The following is a 23187-nucleotide window of genomic DNA, read 5'->3' as shown; positions in this document are numbered from 1 at the left end:
GAAGCTTTTAATTCCAGTTTAAATAAACTGCAGCTTGCTAAATAATCCCAACTTGATCTAACTATTACTTAATTATGAATATTGGAAGCAAAGTAACTTCAAACCAGGGGTGGGATTCTACCAGTTCGCACCTATTCGCTAGAACCGGTTGTTAACATTCTAAGTAGTTCAGAGAACCGGTTGTTAGAAGAAATTACTGGCCTAATCCTGTAAGGAAGGCAGGAAGGAAACATTCTGGTGTTGCTTACAGAAACTGCCTCTCCCTGTCTCAGGAACATCTCTGGAGTTTTCCCCCACTCCTTTGCTGGTACTTTGCTTGTGTGGAGTGACCATTCAAAGTTACAATGGCACTGAAAAAGTGACTTATGACCATTTTTCACACTTATGACTGTTGCAGCATCCCCACAGTCATGAGAGGCCAGGCGAGGAGATGCGTGCCTCGATGTGAATGATATTGAGTTGGCCATACCCAGCCAATAACATGACCACCAAGCCATGTCCACCTAGTCACATGACCATCAAGCCATACCCACCACCTAAGCCACACCCACAGAACCAGTTGTTAAAAAATTTGAATCCCACCCCTGCTTCAAACTATAGTTTATTTCCACTAACGGGGGTATATTCACACATAATGCTAAGCGGAGGGTTAAGTACCACCAAGTTGATTAGTGGTTAAGTGATTTGCTTGATTTGTCCCAAATGTCTGATGATATGTTTTGACTCCTAAGACCCATTTCTTTAGTGTCTGGTTGTTAGAAAATAGGCTGTTCAGGAAGAAGGCCAGTATGTGTTAAGGAGATGAAACTCTTCACTGGCTTTCCCCCATCCCAAACCATTGCTCAATATGCTCTTTGGATGTAAAAAAAACAAGCCACAGCAGCAAAGATACAGTTGTTTGAAAGCTCCTCCCAAATATTCTAAGATGGGAGGTCAGAGGAAGGAGTTCAGTACTGGCCGCTCCTCTTAAATGTATTGCAGAGCTTTGGATAAGATAAAATAAACCAGCTTAAGATAGGATTATGGCTGGGTAAAAACATAATTGTGATATTGCTAACTATATTATAGAGACAGCTTACAGTTCAGAATTCCCCCTTTTCCCATGGAGGATAGACATATAAAAGGCCTGAGGTACGGTTTTTAGTAATAAGTTAATAATAGTGTGTTCCAAATAGCAATGTTATGGCAGGCAGAGCGCACTGCATTTTTCTGTCTTGTTCTTCTATATTCAGATGGTTCCACAGGCCTTATAGCATTTCAGTGTCTTGTAATAATAAAACTACTTTTTAATATCACTGCTGCTACATTAAATTGTTGTAATAGATATCTGTCTGTTGTTGAAACTATCGCGAGTTGCATATTTACTTTATTCTACAGTGTTGACTTTTCCTGTGTCAGGAGCATTATTATAGGTAATTTTGGGACTTTCTCCCAAGGAGAGGTTTTTCCCCCAAGTGTTGCTTTTTCTAGTGCTACTATACATAGGTTCTTCTCATCATGAATATTTTTTAAAAATGAAATGTGGCATGTTTCATAAGTAAGAATATGTTCTACTAACTTTTGATTAGGCCTATAAAAATGAAGAAGTGTTGTGTCAGGCGTGAAAGACCACGTCCACACGTGAAGGTTCAATTAAAATGATTTATTGCTAAAAACCTGTGCACAGAAATCTTTTCAACTAATGGTTAGCACCTGCTTAGAGTTAAATAAGAGTCAACTGTACTCAAGGGGTTTTTTGGACTTAATTCTCTTAAGGGTACATAGGAATTCCAGGCTGATGCCCCTTTTCGTTCTGCCATCCCTTTTCCTACATATTTCCTCTGTTAATTTGGGATTTTTCATGTTTCAAAAAAAGTGAGATTTATGTATTCTCGTACTAATACTAACAGCTGTCTCTTTTCCACTGCTGTTGCTGTAGCTAATGCCCCAATTAGCATATCTCACTGGGCTGTCTACCCTCTTGTCTTCTCAACAGCTTCCCTTCTCTCTTTTTGCCCTGCCCCCCATTCCCAATTAGATGCTGGTTCCAATGGGCTTGGCTTTTTCCCATTCTTTTCCCCCCACACCACCAAATCCACTGTTGCCTGGAATAAGCAACTCCTTTCCTCCATCCTATGGACCAAAACAAATGTGTTTCACTTTAGGCATGAACTACTTGAAACCCAATTGTTCCATAATATAATCATTCATACATGGAAAATAGATACTCCTTGTTTATCAGGCAGAGTTGGGACTGGCTACATGGTCATTAAGTGAAAAGTGTATTCTACAGAGTGGTGTTATGTTTTAAATTTCCAATGAATAAAACAAAGATCCAGGTAGGATTGTCCACTCCAGGCACTTACTGGACCTTGCAGATTTCCTGAGTGGGATTAGGATTTTCTCAATGATTTAGTAGGCAATTCTGTGAAACAAACTACCGTGTTTCTCCAACAATACGCCCCCCCAGTAGGAAGACCCAGCATGTTTTCTAGGCATAAAATGAAATTAAGCCCCTCCCCCCAAATTTAGGCCTAGTTTAAAACATGTGAAATTGGGGGGAAGGGACAGCTGCAGCTCGGCCTGGGCTCTTGGAAAGCAGGAACGGGCTGCGCACCGGGACTTTTGCAAACTTGCCCAAGGCTGGAGCACCAAGGGTAGCAACAGCAGAGACGCTCGCTCGGCTCTCTTCATGCCCACCCAGCCGCTCGGGATTAAACCAAAACGCAGCGCATGGCACTCCCAGGTACCTCAAAATGTTTTTTTTTTTCTGTTGTTACGGGGACGGGGGAAAAGCGGGAGCGACTCAGACGCTGTTGTGGGAGACGGCGCTGGCGAGAGAGGCGCCAGCACCAGTGGGAACCGTGAAAGCTACGGAGGTCTGAGAAGCGGCTGAAACGCTGCCGGCAGACATCCCCGCCCTCCCGCTGACCTGGGTCTTCAGCCCTTGGTGGGGGTAAGGGAGCCCTCTGTGCTCCACCATGATTGGCCGTTAGGAGTGGCTGGTGGTGAGGCATAGCTGCCAGCGGGGCACCCTAGGTGAGGGCGTGCGGGGGGGGGGGAGATAGAAATTAATTCACCCCCGAAAAGATGTCCTAGCCATTTTTTCGGGGCTCAAAAAAAAAATAAGACTTGGCCTTATTATATGAGAAACACGGTAGTTGAAAACAGAAATGACCAAGGCATTGAACAGAATTGCTCTTTTGAGGCCTCTTTTTTTAAACTGATTCTGAACGGTTTCACTGATCACTTAAGGAACTCCAGAAGATTAAGAGAGTAAAAAGATATAGAGTGGCAATGACACAAGATCAAAACCGAATTTGACTAAGTGCTGATTCTACCCTACCAAGTGTCAGAAAAACTGGTGGTGAAGGATATGTACGTCTCTAGACTGGTTTTAGCTGCTGATTGTTGCTTGGCAGCCCTATTCAAAATAACCTAGATATTCTTAGGGAACGAAGGGTGGGCTATTATATCAAAGGACAGCAAAATGAGTTTGTAAGTTTCAGGTAGGGTTGGTAATTGGATAGAGCCATCTGAGGCAAATGGAGAAAAACCTGGAAGAATTAACAGATTTCATTGTGTTTTATGATGATGAAATTATACTATGTTTTATTGTTTGTATACTGTTGTAAGTCTTATAAGAAGGCATTAGGGAAATTGAATGAATTAATACATGGAATAATGTATATAAACCACCTGAATTAAAAATTAGCAGATCTTGTAGTACAAAAAAGCAAATTTCTTGTGGCATAGGCTGTTAGAATCTATGTCCACTTTGTCAGATAAATGAAGTTTTCTCTTCAGTATACAAATAGCACTCAATTTACATCAATAGTGTTGTATCCAACAGATGAAGAATGTGTTTTAGAATTTCATGCAGGATACATGAAGATGTGTAGATGAATACAGATAGGAATAAAATCCGTTCTTCTGTCCACCACACAGCATTAACTTGCCCATGTGCTGATAAATGCTTCAGTGACTTTTATATAATCATATTATAAATATATTTGACATTTGTTCAAGTTTTTTTAAAATAGAAATTACCATTGATATGACATTTCTGAGTTAGAAAAAGAAAATTGGAAGGGGTGAATCAACAAAATGAAGAGATATGAAGGGGTGAATCAACAAAATGAAGGAAAACAGACTAGAATGAACTAAAATGTTCTTTCAGTCTCTTCCATAAAAATAAAAAAAAACTATCCCGGGATTCAACAGTACTGGATGACTGTCATCCAGTTTCCAACTTTCTCTTTTTAGGGAAAGTTGTCAAAAAGGTGATTGGCTTGCAGCTTCAAAGGATCTTAGAGGAAGTGAATAATCTACGTCGCTTTTAGTCTGGTTTCTGGTCAAATCATAATACTGAGACAGCATATGTGTTGATGATTGGATGGCATATAGTGGAAGTAGTGGATCCATCCTGGCTTTCCTTGATATTTTACCAGCTTTCAGTATCATCAAGCTTGGTATCTTTCTGGACAAGCTAAGGGAGTTGGGAGAGGGATGTTATTGTGTTATCTCCTTCTCTGGGTTTAGTTCCATATGCTCTTGGTAGGTGGTAAGCAGTCCTCTTGGACTTACAGTTCCTGTTCAAAGACCAGGCAGCAGCCTTGAGTAGAAGACCCTCTGCAAAACTTCATCTAGTATGCCAATTGTACCACACTGGTTACTCATGTCCTTGTTTACCATGTAAAACAATGCCTCGTTTTACTTACAAACTGCACTGGCTCCCATAGGCAATTGAAGGTGCAATTATCACATAGAAAGCCCTTCATCAATCATAAGCAGCACCTTTGCAGAACTGCTTGTCTTGTTTTTTTTTTCTGCATGCCCCATATAGGAGTGGACATTCTTCATGTCCTGTCCTTGAAAAAAATGCTACCTGAGACATTTCTTCTCTGTTAAGCATCTGCCCTGTTAAAAAGTCTTTCCCCCACCCAGAAACATTTGACTAGTTCTGGCCCTGTTAACCTTTTGAAAGTTTTTGAAGACCTGGATGATCCCTGAGGCATTGGGGCCAGGATATTAGAGAAGTTCATTCCGCAAGATGTAATATTTCTGGTTATTCTCATGGGGTCCATTGGGTTTTTGTTTTTATTGTATGCTGCTTGGAGTCGCAGTTTTTCAAGAAGGGCAGTCATGTACATCATCTTACAAATAAATAAATATGTATGAAACTATTAATAGGCCAAAACTAAATGGATACTGAGAAGATTTCATATAATAGATTCAGCTGTTTAAGGAGCAAAATCCTAGAATTTAAGATCTAAAGGGCAACTGTTGGAATTTTTTCCAGCTTTCTTCCTGCAAGGGTATTTCTCATATAACACAGAGTAATATCTGTTTTCCATGTCTTATTCTTTTCCCTCACTTTCATCCGTCCTTAGGGCTTGAATATTTTGCTCTGGGTAAGTTGTCTTAATTCTTTTTGCATTCCATCCCATCTAACAAGAATTCTGCATGATATTGTATAAATTGATTTTTATTTGTATGGTATGCTTTATGTTGGATTGCGGAACATTGCAGGAGGATGTCACAATACGTAATCTCATTAGTTAACCCATTCCATTTTCGGTAGGTAATAGAACCATAGCTATATGAAAATAAACTAGTGGTTACTCAAGAAAGATTATCTAACAACTACAAACCTTAATTTAATTTTAATGTATTAATCTTTAATATACTTTATTTTAAATGAATATATCTAATTCATTAAAATAAATATACTTATTGTTATCAGATCAGAAAATATAGGACCAACTTCTTTATCATCACTGGAAGTATATGCCTTATAGCTTCAATAATCTTACACATGTAGTTCATCTTTCATTAGTTTGGCCAAATTGTACTGAGATTTCGAAGAGTGAAGGATTAAAGGGATGAAGAGAGAATTATTTTTTTTCTTAGAGGAAAAAATGGTGGCTGTCAGAAGACAATATATAGAGAGCATGAAACAAGCAAAAATGTTCTGTTTCAAATTTGAGAAAAATGTCTTACTCAAAACATTCCAATGAAGTTGGCTATGTTTCAGCAAAAAAAAAAAACCATGGGATATATTTAGGCGCTTGAAACATTTCCAGTGTTTAGTCATAGAGAACAATAAGGATTTGAAAAAAGCCTCTTACTCCTTTACTTATGACTTTAAGACTACCAGGCTAGATTGATAGACAGAGGTGCTTGTTATCCTATCACCAAATCTACAAATGGCCAAGATGTTAATTTTCTAAAACAATTTTTTTTTAAAAGGTCATAGATAAGAATGGAAACAACACTTTTTAAAGGCTTTTTATACGAACAGCTGCAGAAGCTGAACAAACATCCAACATACAGCATGATTTCATTTCAGCATAGTCTATGAACAGCAGCAGCAAAGATGTGTAGGATACAATAGAAACCGAAAAATAACACACAGAGCACAGACTATTAATTTAATGTGCCCCCAGCACATGATTTTTTTTTTAAAAAAATCAGTATATCTCTATCAACCAAACAAGCACATATTTGAAAAGAATTTTCACTCTTAGATTGGATATTGGCCATTGAGAATTGCCTCTGAATGTAGATTCCCAATAGAGTCTGATCAAGACAATTTGGTGATTAGGACCTACCATTGTTTGTGTTTCAGCAGTTGATTAAGTCCCCGTTGTTTTTGCCTGGGCTTTACTCTTTCTGGGCATTGAGGATGGAACTGTCTTTGCTACTTGACTGGCAAAGCTGGACAATGTACATTAAAAACCATCCTAATTAAAGGACTCTGGACTCTTGAATCATTGCAAATAAGCAATGTTAAAAATGGATCTGTTTTATTTGAACCCTGGAAAAAGCCCAGCATTTAGAACAGTTGCTAAAATTTATTTTAAAAAGTAGTCTAGAATGTTTTTGGACATTACAGAGCAAGGAATTTTGTCAGTTATATATTTTGTTGCACTTTTAATGTGCATTGTCTTTTTTCCAATACCCTTTATTCCCCCAAAAGTGTCCCTGTCTTTTTAGTGCACATTTTATGAATAGGGTCAGTCCTGTTCTTCCAAAGTTGATACCTACAGCAAAGTGAGAATTGAAGTATAAATATGCTTTGGGTTGTATATAGCAGCGGTCCCCAACCTTTCCAACTCTGTGGACCGGCGGTGGCGAGAGGGGATGGTTTCATCTGTGGGCGCCGCTTGCGCAAATCCAGCTTTATGCACTTACCCGCTACTTGTGCAGCCCTGGGTTTGGGGACCCCTGGTATATAGGAAGCACTTGTTCAAGATGTTTGAATGTGGTGAAGTAACATTGTGTTACCCAGAAAGCATTCTATTAGTTGGAGGTTGACTCAATTTCAAGTAAAGTTTTGTTGGGTTCTCTATTATCACCTTAACAAACAGTTCCATTACAGTATGTTGTTTTCTGTTGAGTTATACTCTGCAACATCATGATTTGTTTGTAATATGTGGAGAGAGAGAGAGACGGAGAGAGAGATTAATTTAGTATTGTTCAGTTTTTCATGTCATCTAGAGATATTTGCAAATGCAAAGCCATTGCTAGATACACAGAGATACAGCTGGTCCATGGTGGCAGTGATGGGCATATTACAATATGCCCATGGTTCATTCCTATTTTGTGAGGTCCACATGGTTCCTGTCATGAAGGTGTTCTGAAAATTCTTCAACGTTTGTTTCTGCTCCAGGGCCTGGGGACAGAGTAACTGATGGACCCCTGACATTTCTAGTGGAGGTGGGGTTTGGATGTATGGGTGTTACGTTGGTCTTTCCAGACATTTAGAATTTAATGATTCGTCCATTTTGTCTTTCTCCGTTGTTTGAAGTTGGGCAGCCTTTAAATTTAAATAAATAGGGTCCAATTGGAAAAAAAGTTTCAAACAGTAATATGGTCATTTGCTTCATTTTATCTCAAATATGCTTACATTTAAGTCTGTTTACTCCAGGACACTACTAAGGGAATCTGGATCATTTTAGATTCCTTTGCAAAAAAACCCACAGAGTTTGGTAACCATCTAGTTTTCGCAACTGGTATTTTTACAAGCTTCATTTGCTTTATTATAAAACATAGGAAGGAATAAAAACGAGCTGCATTTCCACTGTCTCTCTTGCAACGTAGTATTAAATTCATCATTAAAAAGTCAGTATTGTGACATCCTTACTACGGTATAAAATGTTCAGTCAAGTGTCTTGAGGAAATGCCATTTGCTTGATTAAATAAATGCTCAGGATTTGAGAACAGTCAGGCTAAAGGAAGAAATGCAAAAAAAAAAAAAAAGTACAACAGTGTCCTTCTCTGGTTATGATATGTGTTTAATATTCATCATAAGTTTTAGTTTGGGCAGGGGAGTCCTCACTCAAGAAAACAAGATGATACACTACTTGAATCAGATACAAAGCTACCGGTAATAATGAAGCTTGGAAAGTTTTCTTCCTCTTTGATACATTTGAAAATATTTCAAAATAAAATATTGTATTTCTCCTATGAGATCAAAAGTGATGAGAAAAGGTAATTTGGATATAAAGGCACTTGACTGCATTAGAATATTGTCTTTAAATTCTGTAATATTTTCTGCATAATATGAATTGATTTATTTTTTATACTGAGTGTTGCTTTGTAAAAATATCATGTATCATCAAACCCATTGCCATTTTTTACATTTTCATTTCATTTAAGTGCTATTGCTTATATCTATATGCTTTCTCACTTTATCAGTGCTGATGCACTTTAGCAATACTGATGCCAAATTAATTTTATAAACTTGAAGAGCACATTTTAAATGGAAACTAATGGACTATGGTAAATTCTGTTTTCAATTCTTTATTGATTATTCTGTACTGCATTTGCTTGTTTAAATTCAAAAGCAAGTTGATAAATGATTGAAGTGTCTGTTTTGATGTAAAAACATATTTTAATGTTAGTTTGTATTAATTGGCAATATTGATTTTCCAAAGGAAATTACTTGAATGAAGATATTATTAAATTGAAAAGAGGCACAAGATGTTTTGGCATTTTTGTAAAGCATGGTACAATTAATGTTAGTGGTAGAGTAAATCTGAAAATTCCTTGTAATGGTTTTCTAAAAGAAAATCCAGTGGAGGTTGCTCTTTTGAAGTGGTTTATAATTCTGTATTTATTCAGGATTTTTCTTTAAGATTTAAGATTTTTCTTAATACATGCTGCAAAACAGTATGCATAACAGTATGCCATATGCATTACAGTATACTGTACACAAAATAACATTGGATTATGGTCTGTAAAAATCTGGATTGGTACCTACATTGCTAATCCAAATATGGGAAAAGCTTCTGCAAATTAGGTTTCTATGAATTAAGTTCATTTTTTCTCCCACTCCATCAATTTGAAGCTTATAAGCAAATCTAATAATTATCAGTATTAGAGGTTTCCCTCAAATATAAAAACAAGATAATAAGTGCACAATACAATGTTGTAATATCATTTATTCTTTATTTGAACTTCTTTTCTTAACATAGTGGACCTCTCACAGTTATCAGAGGGTGTCTAAATCTAGTTATAGCTTCAACTCAGAAGTTGAAATAATTAATATCCTCTGTTTCTATTGGCATTATTAATTAACTTTTCAATAGTGAGAAACCAGCTGTGCTAAGGGTTTTTTTTAAATAGCAAAGTTTGGTTTATTCACTATATGTTCAAGGATAAAATAATAATTCCTACTAATTGTGCATCATTCTCTCTAAATTGTTATATTTATATAGTTTCCATTCTTCCTCTATCCTTGGCAGACTCTTGTTTCCTTTGCCAGTTTCTTTGATTCACTCTGAAGATAATTGGAAATAGTCAGTTTTCTTCTTTATCTTTTCACGACTGCAAAGCAGGACTGATATTCAGGAAGTATTATTGCAGGACACAGGGATTCAGGGAAGTCCTGGCTAATTGCCTTGAGAAGTTGGCAACCATCTTAAAGGATCAGCATTTCTTTGTTCTCTCTTAAAAAAAACATACTGCTTAAAACAGAAGAGTGTATACCTTGGTTTCTGTGTTGCCTGGATGCACTCCTTCTCTTCCTACTCGGATAGTTCTTGAAAATCAGTAGCATTTTCTAATGTAATTGCCACATTTCTCATCTTGCTTGCATTGATTACAAATAATCAACACTGAACCAACTCTTCATAGAATTTAGGAAAAAATAGTTTATTTTCAGGGGTGGTTTCTTATATTTAAATGGGACTATATCACAGAGCTAAATTGTTGTTTTAGGTTTGTAGCACAAAGATATTTTTTTTTTAATTAATGGAAATTTCCACCTTTTTAAATGTCCCAGGATTCCATGTAAAAATGGATTCCAATTAGTCAGAAGCAGAGGGGGAATCCAGTCTCCTACATCTGCCTGACTTGTAAAGGTATAGGTCAGGGGTCCCCAACCACCGGGCTGCGGACCGGTACCGGTCCGTGGATCCCTTTGCACCGGGCCGCAAAGAAAAAATAATTTTAAAAAATGGCGGCTTTCTTCGCCTTCGGTGAATGCTGCTGGGATCAGGGATCAAGGAGACAAATGAAAGAAGGGGAAGGAGGAAGCAACCAAAGCCTGTCCTGCTCTCTGGCTCAGTGGCTTCGGTTTCCTCCCGCCTCGTTCCTCTCAGTCGCTCTCTCGCTCCTCCACCAGCCCAGGAAGAAATTGCTTCAAAGAAGCCGGCAGGGTGGCTTTTCCTGTCGGCGCAGCTCCCCCGAAGCGCCCGTTCACCCACCCACCCCGCCGCCAATCAATCCAGGTTCAATCCAGTGCTCCGTTCTGCCTGCCTGCCTGCCTTCGTTTCTGGTTGTTTCGGAGCAGCTTCGGCTGAGAATAATAACTATTCGCCTCTTTTTCTCAGCCAAAGCTGCTCCGAAACAACCAGAAACGAAGGCAGGCAGGCAGAACAGAGCACTGGATTGAACCACGGGCGGCGGGGTGGGGGTGAGCGGGCGCTTCGGGGGAGCTGCGCTGACAGGAAAAGCCACCCTGCCGGCTTCTTTGAAGCAGTTTCTTCCTGGGCTAGTGGAGGAGCGAGAGAGTGACTGAGAGAGGAACGAGGCAGACACCTGAGGGATGAGGCTGAGCGAGGCAGGGCCGAGAGGCGGGGCTTCTCAGCCATCCTGCAGGGACTTGTCCTGAGCCACGGAGACAGCGTGGGCCGCCGCCGCCCAGCGCTCAGTTTTGAAGGTGCTCCTCAGCCCGGCGCAGTTTCTGAATCTGCAGCTGAAACCCTCCGTTTTAAATGTCCCAATAGAAGAAAATATCTGTCGCTCAGGGTTGCAATGAGGAGGCATTGGCGCTCCCTGAACTTGGTGGTTTGCTGGCAGACGTTTTATTACCCGACTAGGTAACAACATCAGATGTTACCTAGTCAGGTAATGAAACGTCTGCAAGCAAACCACCAAACTCGGACTCCTTCCTCCCCCCCCCTCCCCCGGTCCTTGAAAAAGTGTTTCTGCCTGAAACTGGTCCCTGGTACAAAAAAGGTTGGGGACCACTGGTATAGGTCATCATTTAAATCGTTAGTTAAGAAAACTAAATTTAATTATTGAAACTGTTAATAAAGATTCACAAAATCAGAATTTCTAGTAAATGGCATTTTGTTTAACATCATATCATAACATGCTGGCTTCATTTTAGATGATATCTTATAAATATCATTTCTGTACTATATAAATCAATGGCGTTTCAGATTACTGATGATCAACAAACTGGATGACTATTTGGATACCAGCAAGAAGATTTATTATTATAAAGTTGTTAGGAGTTAAACCAGTTCGATTTTGGTTAATTGTTGTGGATTATGGGAAGTTATTTGTTTCTTGATGAACTAGGAGAACAGCTTTCATCAATTATTATATTCTGTGACACTTACCACCAATGTTCACCAACATCTTTCATACAACTTTAATGATCAAGAATTGTATCTGGTATTTTATTGTACCTGCTTAAATGCTTTTTATCTATATGTCTGGGATTAACTGAATTTCTTAAAGGGGAGTTTTTAAACACTGCGACACATTTAAATTAATTAGAATTTGGTATTTTCCAATCAATCTCCATTCTCTGTCTTTTTCTAGGGATGCCTGCTGTTTGTAATCCAGGCATGGTACCTGTGGCAGTTCCTCCACCTGCAGCCAACCCTCAGCATGTATGTAATGAAGAGGATCTAAAATCTATCCAGGACATGTTCCCCAACATGGACAGAGAAGTAATCCGTTCAGTACTAGAAGCTCAGAGGGGGAACAAGGATGCTGCTATCAATTCCTTGCTTCAAATTGCAGAAGAGGCTTAGATCATTCTCATACTGCCCTTCATTGTTACCTTTAATTTTGATTTGCCAAGCCAGGAATTTAGTCAAAAAAAAAAAAAAATTCCCAAGCAAGCAACCTATCTGAGAGGCTGTAATCCATTTTTGTCATGGGTGGTCATTGGAATATTGGTTTTTACAGATAATCTTACAGAAATCTCAGCCATTTTATAGCTGTCACTTCTACCCTGTTCGCATTTCTGATGAAAGGTAGTGTTGAAATACCACTACCAATTCCCCTCCCCCTTTTTTTGTTTGCTTTCCGAAACCAACAACTTTCTCCCCCACTTGTATGCATTATGCATTTGGAAGTCCGGGAGTAGGGTGAATATCAATTGAGGGATGAGGGAGACTGCTGTTCTACAAAGTGCTTTTATTAAAAGCAATCTGTCTCTCAAGCAATCCCTTCCTGTGAGACAAAAAGTGATCACACAGCGCCCTTTGCCTTGTTTAGTGATATTTGAACATTAAAGCAAATTGTAATACTTGCTACTACAGGGATACTAGCTTTGTTTCAACTTTCACAGTTTTACTAATGAGAGACCACTTTCCAATCTACTCATTGGGCACCAATGCAATGTATTTATAATTTTTAATTTGCTGTGTTCCTAACTTACAATCAGTCCTTTTGCAAGAGACAGAAACATACAGGTAGTTTTTGGGTTACAAGCATTTCTTCAGCAGCCATTCAAAATTATGACAGTGTTGAATGAGGGGGACTTATGATGGGTCCTTGAGGTTGTGGCCATCGCAGCATTCGGCAGTCACATGATCACCAGCTTCCCACAAGCAAAGTCTGGGGAAACTGGCAGGAGATCACAAGTTACTCTTGCAAGTCATTTCTGCTGTCCCCACTTTTTCTTCCGAGCAACCCCTGGGCGCATGAAGATCTTATACTCCATCTCCCACCACATCCGCCAACCTGCATTCCATAGTACCCACGTAGAGCACCTGCCTACCTGCACTCTGTAGCGCCCACCCAAACCACAAGCTTGCCCATAGCGTTTGTCCTTTGACTGCTTGCTTGGGATGCCATTTCAGTGCCTCTTTCCATATCACGGTCATGTGAGGTCCTTGCTTACCAGCTGAAATTGCTGTTGCTAAGTGATGCAGTCACATGTGTCCCATTTTATGACTGTATTTCTTAATGGCACAATTGCTATCGCAACCTGAAGACTACTTGTATGCCAAAAGGGGACAGAAATCTTCCTGGTGTGTTTTTATGCTTGTTTGCTCCTATATTTGTGAGAAACCCATAAAATTGAAGCAGTAGAAGGTTATACTGTAGAAATTCAGCATTACCAATGTAATATACTCCTTGTGATAAACAATAATGCTTTGAAAAGAAACATACCTTGTCGGGATGAAATCTGATCTTTCTTTTTTTTACCCTTTTGACAATTCATTTTAAGGTATAATATTTCAATGGAATATTCACTGTTCCAAGGTTTCATAAGATTCCATTTAACCTTAATTCTATTAAAAGCAAAAGATACGAAAAAAATTCATTGCCACAAATGAAGACATGCCACATTTAGAGTACAATCCCAATATACAGAAGCTGTACATAATTTTCTATTAGAGTTGTAGATCTGTTGGAGGTAACAAAGTTTATATTTGTTTAAAGTTGGAAAAAGTGAAATAATGCACTTTAATAGACACATTTTACATGCTATTTGAGTTTTTTTAAATTGTTTTAAACATTTTTAAATGCTGTCTATAATTGCCAGACATACTTTGTATTTCCTAAAGTGTTTGAAGACAATAAGGCATCAAGGTGATCATTTTTATTGCTTTGAAAGAAGAAAAACCTCATTATTTCCTGCTTTTTTTTCTCTCTAATAGAAAAGATCTATTAGAATAGCTTTATTGTATCATCATGAAAACTCCTGGCAGAGCTAGCTATAGTTAAAATATTTATTTTTTTAATTGTTAAAATATATTGAGAAAATAATTTTAAATACCATATCAGATCCATTTATTGATTTGTTTAAGTTCTAGCTATTTTATTCTCATAGGTTTAATAGATTGGTATTTGTGAATGCTAAATCAGTCCTTTCCTCTTCTGTTGCTTTTTACATGAAATAAGTGCTTTTCAGAAGCTCCAGAAGAGGTATGTGTCCATCTAAAAATCAAGTGTGTTTCTTTCTCCATAGTTTGCAGTACTGTCAGATTAATGTTACAGTTAATGTCAGTCATATATCAGTAATACATTGGTGAATTCTTGTGAATTTGTTTAGCTAAGACCCTTAAGATATTTTATTAATTAGAAGCAAGGAGCCAAAAGTCTGGAATACACCATAATACTATCCCAGTGGAATAACGTGAGCTGCATAATATGGCTATGCAGATTTTTCAGTGATGCTTCACTTGTGAATGAAGTGTCTTTTTGGATCAGGAGGTGAGCTTCAGCTGAAGCTTTGGCACAGATACATCATGTACCTTCCAAAGTCTTGTGTTTGCATTTTTACAGATAGTTGGCACATTGATTTTGACTTCTGGATATTTGTTGAACCTCAAAGCCTCTGCTGCTTTTTTATGTATGCACGGTCCACATCCAGAGAGATTTCTGAAGAGTCTTCATAGCTCTTATTACAAAATTTAAAGAAAGTTTAGACCTATTTCTAGATGTTTAAGTTTACTCAGAGATAAGACAGTGAGGAAGGTTTTAAAGAACATGTCAGTGTTCTTGCTCTTTTTGAAGTTAAATTAATCCACATTCAGATAGATCCAATGGTTGGTTTGGTTTTCTTGCTAATAGGTTTATTCACAGAAATCTGATCAGCAGTTTTCCACTGACGAGGATATTTTTAGAAGAATTTTTAGAAGAATTCCTCTCATTTTTCCAGAGTACTTATTTGGAAGGGGTAAAGGACCTGGAGGTTGCAGAGAAGGAAACTGGCAGAGACCCTGGCTCTCACTTTGCCATTCAGCCAATAGGAAAGCTCTGCTGGATGAAAAGCTTTCCAATGACAGAGTGTCAATTCTCAAAAGAGTAGGATGCAAGCATTGTTACAATTACATCTGTGTTTTTGTGTTCATTCCTGGATGTACTTTGATTCTATAAACAAAGTTGGAAATTCTTCCCATGGATTTCATTGAGATCCTGCAGTCCTGAGTGAAGTTGGGATACAGATTTCTGAGATATAGAACTGAAATGTACCAGTTATCTACCACTTAGAGTAAATGCTAGGCAGCAAAAACTCCTTGCATTTTTCATCATCTTCTTTGTGACAGCAGTTTGTTACACAATCCGCAGCATCTCTTCACAGCCCAGAAGCTGTGTTAAAAGTCTAATGTGCGTTGACAGTAGCTTTAAACTCACCAAGAATCCAAGACTAGTTAAATTCAGGAACATTTTGCCCAGCTAGATGCTTGCCACCTTTTATTCAATTCTGTCTGACTGTGCTGATGATTCTAAGCGTTTCCCTTTCTAGATATTATTGCCTGTGTTGGCTGACCTGTAATGCTGTACTGAGGGTGTTTTGCTGTAATTCTGAAAACATTTCTTTATTATTCTTATTCATATTCAGCTGTTTGCATTATACAACTTATTTCCCATTCTATCTAATTTAATAAATGTATATCAAATCATTTTTGGCCATGGTCTTTTATGGGAGGCATCAAATCATGACAACTGTGGAGGCTATCTGTATTCAGTAAGATGTAAACAGTCTTCATAAAGCATTAGCAGTTTGTATTCAAATACGGAATATCTAAAGTTCTAAAGCTTCCTTGACTAATTATTCATTTGTTTGTGTGTAATGGAATATCTCCAAGAATGGAGGGATGCATTCTTTGAAGGATGGAACAAATCCATTTAAAATTGGTAATCTTCAAGGACTGGAGTGGTGTCCCTGTGTCAAAAGAAATCTAGATTTGAGTTGATTTTCTGTTAATTCATATTGCAGTTTTTTTGCAAGCAGTATAGCAGGAATAGTAGCTGTTTCAGTAGAGTTGTGAAAGCAAGTGCAAACTTTAGTGAAAACTTTTTACTTCAGAAACTTTTATCAATTTTTTAAAAATGTTATCCACAAAATGTTGTATAGGTTTGTTATCCCCTTACAAAAAGTACGAAAATGAGTAGAGAAATAATAAAATGGCTTCTTTCTCAGCCGTCTCAGACACAGAGAAGAGTCTCTACTGCTGCTACAGTGACTGAATGGAGATGAGGAGATTGGGAAACTGCCCCTTGCAGAGTCACTATAGGGCATTGCATGCCAAAACAACTAGACACAAAGATACTCCCCCCCCCCATGCGTTCACTCTGCTAAACGTGTAATTCCCACAGCACTGATTTATGCCTAAGGACATCTAACTATATAGTAGGGCTCTACTACTATTTTCCTTCTCATCTTTCCTATTACCTGCTCCTGTTGGTATCTTATGACTTTTGCTTTGTTGGTTATATCTTATGATTTCTGATTCTATCTTATGGTTTACCACTTTGTTCTTATGTACACTGAGAGCTTATGCACTGGACACAAATTTCTTGCGTGTCCAGTCACACTTGGCCAATAAAGAATATTCTAATTCTCCTATTCCATTCCACTCTATATTCTATATACTTGCCTCAATTGAATTGTATTGCTTTAGACTCCTGGTACATTTGAGTGTTTGACAACACTTTCTCTAGGCACAGAGCTTCATTTGGGAGTTGTCTTAATGTTTGTAAAGTTTTGCAAGAAGCAAGTCATTTGTACACATCCTACAAGGGGTGGTTGCATAATCCCCTCATTTGCTTTTCAGTCACTGGAGGAGCAACAGAGACCCTTCTCTGTCCGGTTGGAGAGGGCTGAGAAAGAGGCCATTTTAGTATTTTTCTACTTATTTTTGTTCTTCTTGTTAAAGGATAAAAAAGCCAATGTAGGAAAGACAGAGGAGATATTTTTAAGTATTTAATGAGTTATATGCTTCCAACAGGGTTAATAAGCTTGTGACAACAAAAACACTGTTTTGTAAATATATGACTAAGCGTGCTACTGATGCGACTCCCTCAGATTCCTGAAGGTGCCATAAAGATTAAGACAAGTCTACATTGTCAATGTTTTATAAAGGCAGCCCATTGGAACTTACGATCCTATTTACAGACTTTGGAAGAAAACACTATGGACAGCAAGACTAACAATTTCAATTTAGTTCAAACCTGGCAGTTTCCAGGATGATCCAAATGCTGTGGCCTCAGCTGTTTGCTTCAGTCTATCTTGACTACCATACAATTTGCTATCTGATTATGTACTGGTTTGATCATTGGTTAGATGCAAAAAAGAAAAAGAAATATAACCCCCATCATTTATATTATTGCAATCTTATGAAAATACTCTATTGCCCCAAGATTCTTTGTTATGGTGGGTAAATCATAAAGGTCTAACTGAAGGATTAAGTTGCAGCCCCCTTTTTGCACTTATTAAATAGACATATCAACGATTGAGGAAATTCAAATCAGTTCGCATTCTTAGCTGTATTCAGAACTCGGATGTCTTTTGAACTATTCTTTTAAGACCAAGTGATCAAAAAACCAGCACCATTTTGGTGATGCAATATGTCACAAACAAGGTGGAAGCAAACACTGTTTAACTCTGTAATGCACTCTTGGGAAATATATATCAAATGCCCGATGCAATGACTTGATAAATATCAGGACAGTAGAAATGCAATATAAATGAAAGATGCATTTGATAGTCATCTAGTGCTGCCTAACAAATAAAGTCAGCAAAGTATCGTTCTGTTTGTGACTCATACACAATTTCTTTAATATAACACAGGAAGCCAATCTGGGATCCCATGGACAGGAGTGAAGTCCCTGTGTTATGCTCTTATGCCCATTCCACTAATAATCAGATACAAAAACTACACATGCTTTTAGATTAATAAGGTATTGCTATGATCAGATGTCAATTTTTATTTCAAAGCTGGTTTTGAACTTCCACCTTAATAAATCCATTGGTCTGCTGGTGGCAGTTTCCAAGCTCCATGTGGCTGGAGCAATCCTTTTACAGATAGTCCTTGACAACTTTTTGTTGTTAAGTAAGATATTTGTTCGGTGAGTTTTGCCCCGGTTTATGACCGTTCTTGCCACAGTTGTTATGTGAATCCCTGAAGCTGATAAGTTAATAACCTGGTTGTTAATTGAATTTGGCTTCTTCATTGACATTGCTTGTCAGAAAGTTGCAAAAGGTGATTATATGATCTTGGGATACAGTCAACAGTCATAAATATCAATCAGTGTCCAAGCTTCTGAATTTTCATCTCCTGATCACAGGGCTACTGCAAAGGTTTTAATAAGGTTTTATTAAAGGTTTTTTAATAAGTCACATTTTTCAATGCTGTTATAATGGTTAACGGTCACAAAATGAATTGTAAATCAAGGACTACCTTATACTTTAGGCAGTTTGGAGGATATGAAATGATAACAAGAATACTTTTAATATACCAATGAGTACAACCCCTTCCAGCAAAAGTGCTACTAATAATTGTATGTGTATTTAAATAATAATAATACAGAAAGCAGCACATTTTAGGGGGTAAATTAGCACCTCAAATCTCCAGTTGTGAATTCAAAATACTATTATTAATTTTTGAAAAATCAACAGAGGCAGCTGTAAAGGAAATCATGGATTAGATTGCACTGGGATAAATAGCTCCTGTTGTCAGTATTTCTATAGGAATATATGTATTTGATGGCAGTAATTACACTTGGTTATTCAACAACATAGTTGAATGGGTGAAATATCTATGAAATCTTCCATTCCACATTATAATGCGAAGAACCCTTGAGAGCTTCCATGGTGATTAGAAGTTCAGTGTAGAGATAGAAAATTCTTTTTCCCTCCGTGCTCATCTCCCCAAGCAGTATGTTTTGCTCTAATCAAGCCTGAAGTGTATCCGGTAGGAAACATAATAGTATGTCAGCACTGATTAATTGCAATAAATGTAAATGGATTTGTTACCTTCCCTGGGCCAAGATAAGAAGACATCTGTTAGTCATAATTACTAATTTTACGGTAAATGTTTTCTTCAATGGAGAAAAGATACAAGCACAGTGATGAGTAAGGATTTAGAAGAGAGGATGTTTCAAAGACTTATTACAGATTCTAAAAATATCAAGGATAAAAACTCTCCAAGTGCAACTTTTCGTAAAGGACGAACAGCATTCGCAGTTCTGTGCAATGTTTCAGCAGTCCTAGTCCAATTCTGTGTTCAGTGGCCTGCAATGGGCCAGGGGAGGCCCACAGACGGCTGAAAAGAGCATTGGAGAGCTGGATGTGTACCCTGGAGGCTCTATTTCAGCCTGCAACAGGCCGGGGGAGGCCTGCGGAGGGCCAAATGAAGCCTTGGAGGGCTGGATCCACTCACTGGAAGCTCTATTTTGGCCAGCAACCTATGAGGAGACTGCTTGCTAGATCTTCACAAGATAAGTGCCCTGGTGCAGCAGGTTGGGGGGGGAAGCAATTGTGGGGAGCATGAGGTATTTCAGTGAGTCGGGGAGGCCTTAGGCAGGTGGCCTGTTCCATCAGTAGGCCCCTCATGGCTTTACCCACCCTAAAATACCTTATGTGCACTTAACGAGCCCCACATTCGATTAGCGAATGCATGGTCGAAAGGAGGTACAAGATTCACTTCCACGAATCCTCGGGTTACGAATGGAATGGGCAGGCTCCATTACATTCATAACTCGAGGACTACCTGTGCTGTAAAATGCCTCTTATGGCAGAAGTACCTTCCAGACATTTCCTGTATGATGATTAGGTGCCATTAAGATGGTGTCAGCTCTTAGCAGCTGCCTAGATAGGCTTCCTCCATGATCTGTCTCTCCAACTGGTCCTCTTTGGGGCCCCTACTGGGCTAGAAAGGCAGAAAGACCAGAGATGCAATAAGCCAGCCTGGGAATTCTTATCAAAGGACTTCAGTGCTAATGAACTAGTCCTTGTGCCTTACTCAGTGACGATTTGCATTTGATTTGCATCCTGGCACATGTAGTCCTCAACTTACAACCATTCATTTACTGACCATTTGAAATTATAACTGCACTAAAAAAGTGGTTTACACACTTATGACTGTTGCAGCCTTCCCACAGTCACAAAATTGAAATTCAGGCACTTGGCAACTGGCATGTATTTATTTAGATTATTAAGTATATATACGGTCCATCTCACCACGGGAAGCCATGTAGAATGGTTGTGGTATCCTGAGGCCATGTGATCAGAATTTATAACCTTCCCAGCTGGCTTCTCAATGGAGGAGTCAGATTTACTTAATGACTGCATGTTTCATTTAACAATCACAGGGATTCATTTAACAACTATGGCAAAAAACAACAACCATGAAACTCACTTAAACAATTGTATTGCTTAAGATCAGAAATTCTGGACCCAACTGTGGTTGTAAATCCAAGATTACCCATATGTTGTAGATCTTGTTTCAAGGATCTTGGAAACACAACTGAACGGCTTTAAAACTGTGTTTTATTTGGGTTGTTTGCTTATTTTTTTCAATCTAGCAAGAAAACCCTATTGGACTTTGTCCCTCCTGTTCTGTGTTTTTTCATTTGCCATTTTTTTTTTGTTACTTATTTGATCAGTGGGCAATCACTCTGCTTGATGACACAAACTCGGTGTTTTCATTTTCTTTTATTTGCTCCAGCTGCTTCTCTTTTGTGAGCAGGTAGCAGAATTATATTCTGTGCTGGCTCGCTGAAACACCCTGACCGGGAAGAAGATGGAGCAGCTACGAACAGCGACAGGACGGATGAGCTTTTCAAACAACTGAAAATTGAAGAGCTTCCTCCCATATAGACTCTACTTTAGAAAGGGTGGTGGAGCTATTTACCTTAAATAACCAATTTCAGCCACTAGACTTAACAGAAATTGGAACGGAGTGAGAAATGACAATTGCCCTTGCCCATCACTATGCTTCCAAAGATGGACCTTGTTCCAAATAAGCAGTTCTACATTTTAGGGAGAAATGACTTGCAGTAGAACTTTCAAACAGAGAAGCAGTCTTCTCTATCTGCAGATACAGTGCCTCTGGGTTTTAATGAGAAAATGTTCAGTTAGACTGAATATGCTTCTGAATTTTGGTCCAATTAATCTTCGATACAGGAAATAGGCTTTTAACCCCTTCTACAGTTTTGATAAAACCAGCTGCCTACAACTCTACTGGTAATATTCCTGTTTCTTTCTCAGTGTTTAAGACACTGTTCTAAGTTTGTAACAGTTAGTTTAAGTAAATGACCATTTGCGGTAAGCAGTTGTAAATGACATTCATGTGCCATGTGCATGGAGTGTAAATGTGAATAGTTAGCTGAAGAAATGAAACAAATTAACAAGTTGGAGTTGTATTCATTCCTTTCAAATTTGTGAATTTTGATATTGCTGCAATTTGCCCAGCCTCGTGCCCAAGGTGGGCTTTTTAGAGTGGCATCTTTGAGGGTTATGAAAGTTGATGCCATTAGCACATCATCAGGTTGGGAAGCATGACTTATGCTGTCTATTTAAGGCTTTAAGCAAAATGTTAGCAATTTAAGGCTGAAGGAAAATAAGGTCTTCATTGCATTTTGCTGAATGAATGATTGGCTGTTGAAGAGAGCTTCGACCTGGAAGGAAATTTAGTAACCTTGGTACTTATTTTACCTATTTATCTTACCTACAGTAGTTCATTTATACTGTTCATCCAAAGATGATCAGATTTTCTGCTGTCAAGAAATTCAGTATCCTTGGAATCTAAATGATTCTCATAAAACCTGCCAAAAATCGAAGCCTCAGTTATGCCTGAAATATTTTTGTTAATGGCTTTTAAAACTGTTTGCTGAAAAGAATCTGAAAATGTAGAAATGTGTTCAAAATCAGTCAAAATGTGTTAGCTATGCTTTACTAAAGTAAAAACAGTACCATTTATATTGCGCTCAGATTTTAGTCAGGTTGGCTGACTAAATTATGATGGCAAAAAAAGCGAACAAATTTCTTCTGATAGACTTCAGGACATAGCCCAATATCATAAGGACTGATGTCTTTTGAGGCAAGAAAGAACCCTACATATTTATCAGTTAGCTCAGCAAGGAACTTAACTCTACCTACTTTCTGTTGAAGGAACAACATAACTGACTAGCTCAGATCAAGATGGAAGAATTCTTAAATTGAAGCCTTGTAATTCTGTGACCAACTCTCACCAGACACAACCATTAGACCAGCTGGAAAATCAGGGGAGCTTAATTAATGCAGTATAAGTAATGAGTGAGTTGTGAGCAAACATCTGGATTGCAAGTGTTGCATTGTGCTTGTATTTCTAGGGGGGGGGGGGAAGCCTTTCAGCATAGATTCACAACACAGCATCTTTTGTTGCTATGGCCTTTACAAAATCATGGGCATTTTGTAACCTTGTGAAAGGGATTGCGGGGGACAGAAAGATGAAAATTTGTTTCCATACACATCGGATAATGGGTGATTTCAATTTTGTTTGTGGCTGTTTCAGAATGTTTTCAGGAAGAAGTGTGTGCCAATCACCAGGTTTGATTTGGGCAGCAGTTTGGAAAACAACTTTTATGAACTTGGCCATTCAGTTTCAAATCTGAAACTTTGTTCATTGCTTCATCTATTATGAACCGAACATATGACCTTAAGATTAGGTCAAAACTGGATGACAATTACATGATTTGCTTGAAAATACAACCAAATCTATTAATTATGGTCACACTGGAAAGAGGCAGATGATATTGGCCATATAGTAAGTGCTAATAAAATAGATGTCAACTACTTTTAACAAGATAGACACATAGAGGCAACAATAAGTGGAATGCATTAGAGAATTAAAGAGTATTGGATGGAAGGAAAATGGTTTTAGGGGACAAAAAAGAATCTATGGATTTCCAGTTTGTCAGAAATTTTAAGGTTTGGTGTAATCTTTGGTGGGGGTGAGG

General features: G+C 38.2%; 1 protein-coding gene across 2 annotated transcripts in view; it reads left to right on the top strand.

The window, feature by feature from the left end:
* TOLLIP (toll interacting protein) overlaps positions 1-15866 on the top strand; it is a 41988-nt gene extending 26122 nt beyond the window's left edge. Inside the window, exons 6-7 of one of the 2 annotated variants that reach the window (XM_087950825.1) lie at positions 5373-5393; positions 12043-15866. In XM_087950825.1, coding sequence (XP_087806951.1) covers positions 5373-5393; positions 12043-12257 — 236 coding nt within the window. In that variant the 3' untranslated portion in view covers positions 12258-15866. The remainder of the gene's footprint in view (positions 1-5372; positions 5394-12042) is intronic. The other variant, XM_026668246.2, reaches the window with a different exon arrangement.
* Positions 15867-23187: the final 7321 nt, after the last annotated feature.

This window comes from Notechis scutatus, chromosome 1 (genome assembly GCF_049901735.1).
Source record: "Notechis scutatus isolate UNSWTSFEM ecotype Mainland chromosome 1, rNotScu1.2, whole genome shotgun sequence".
In the NCBI taxonomy this organism is placed as follows: Eukaryota; Metazoa; Chordata; class Lepidosauria; order Squamata; family Elapidae; genus Notechis; species Notechis scutatus.
The sequence above is the reverse complement of the archived record's forward strand: the minus strand, read 5'-3'. Positions and strand labels throughout refer to the sequence as shown.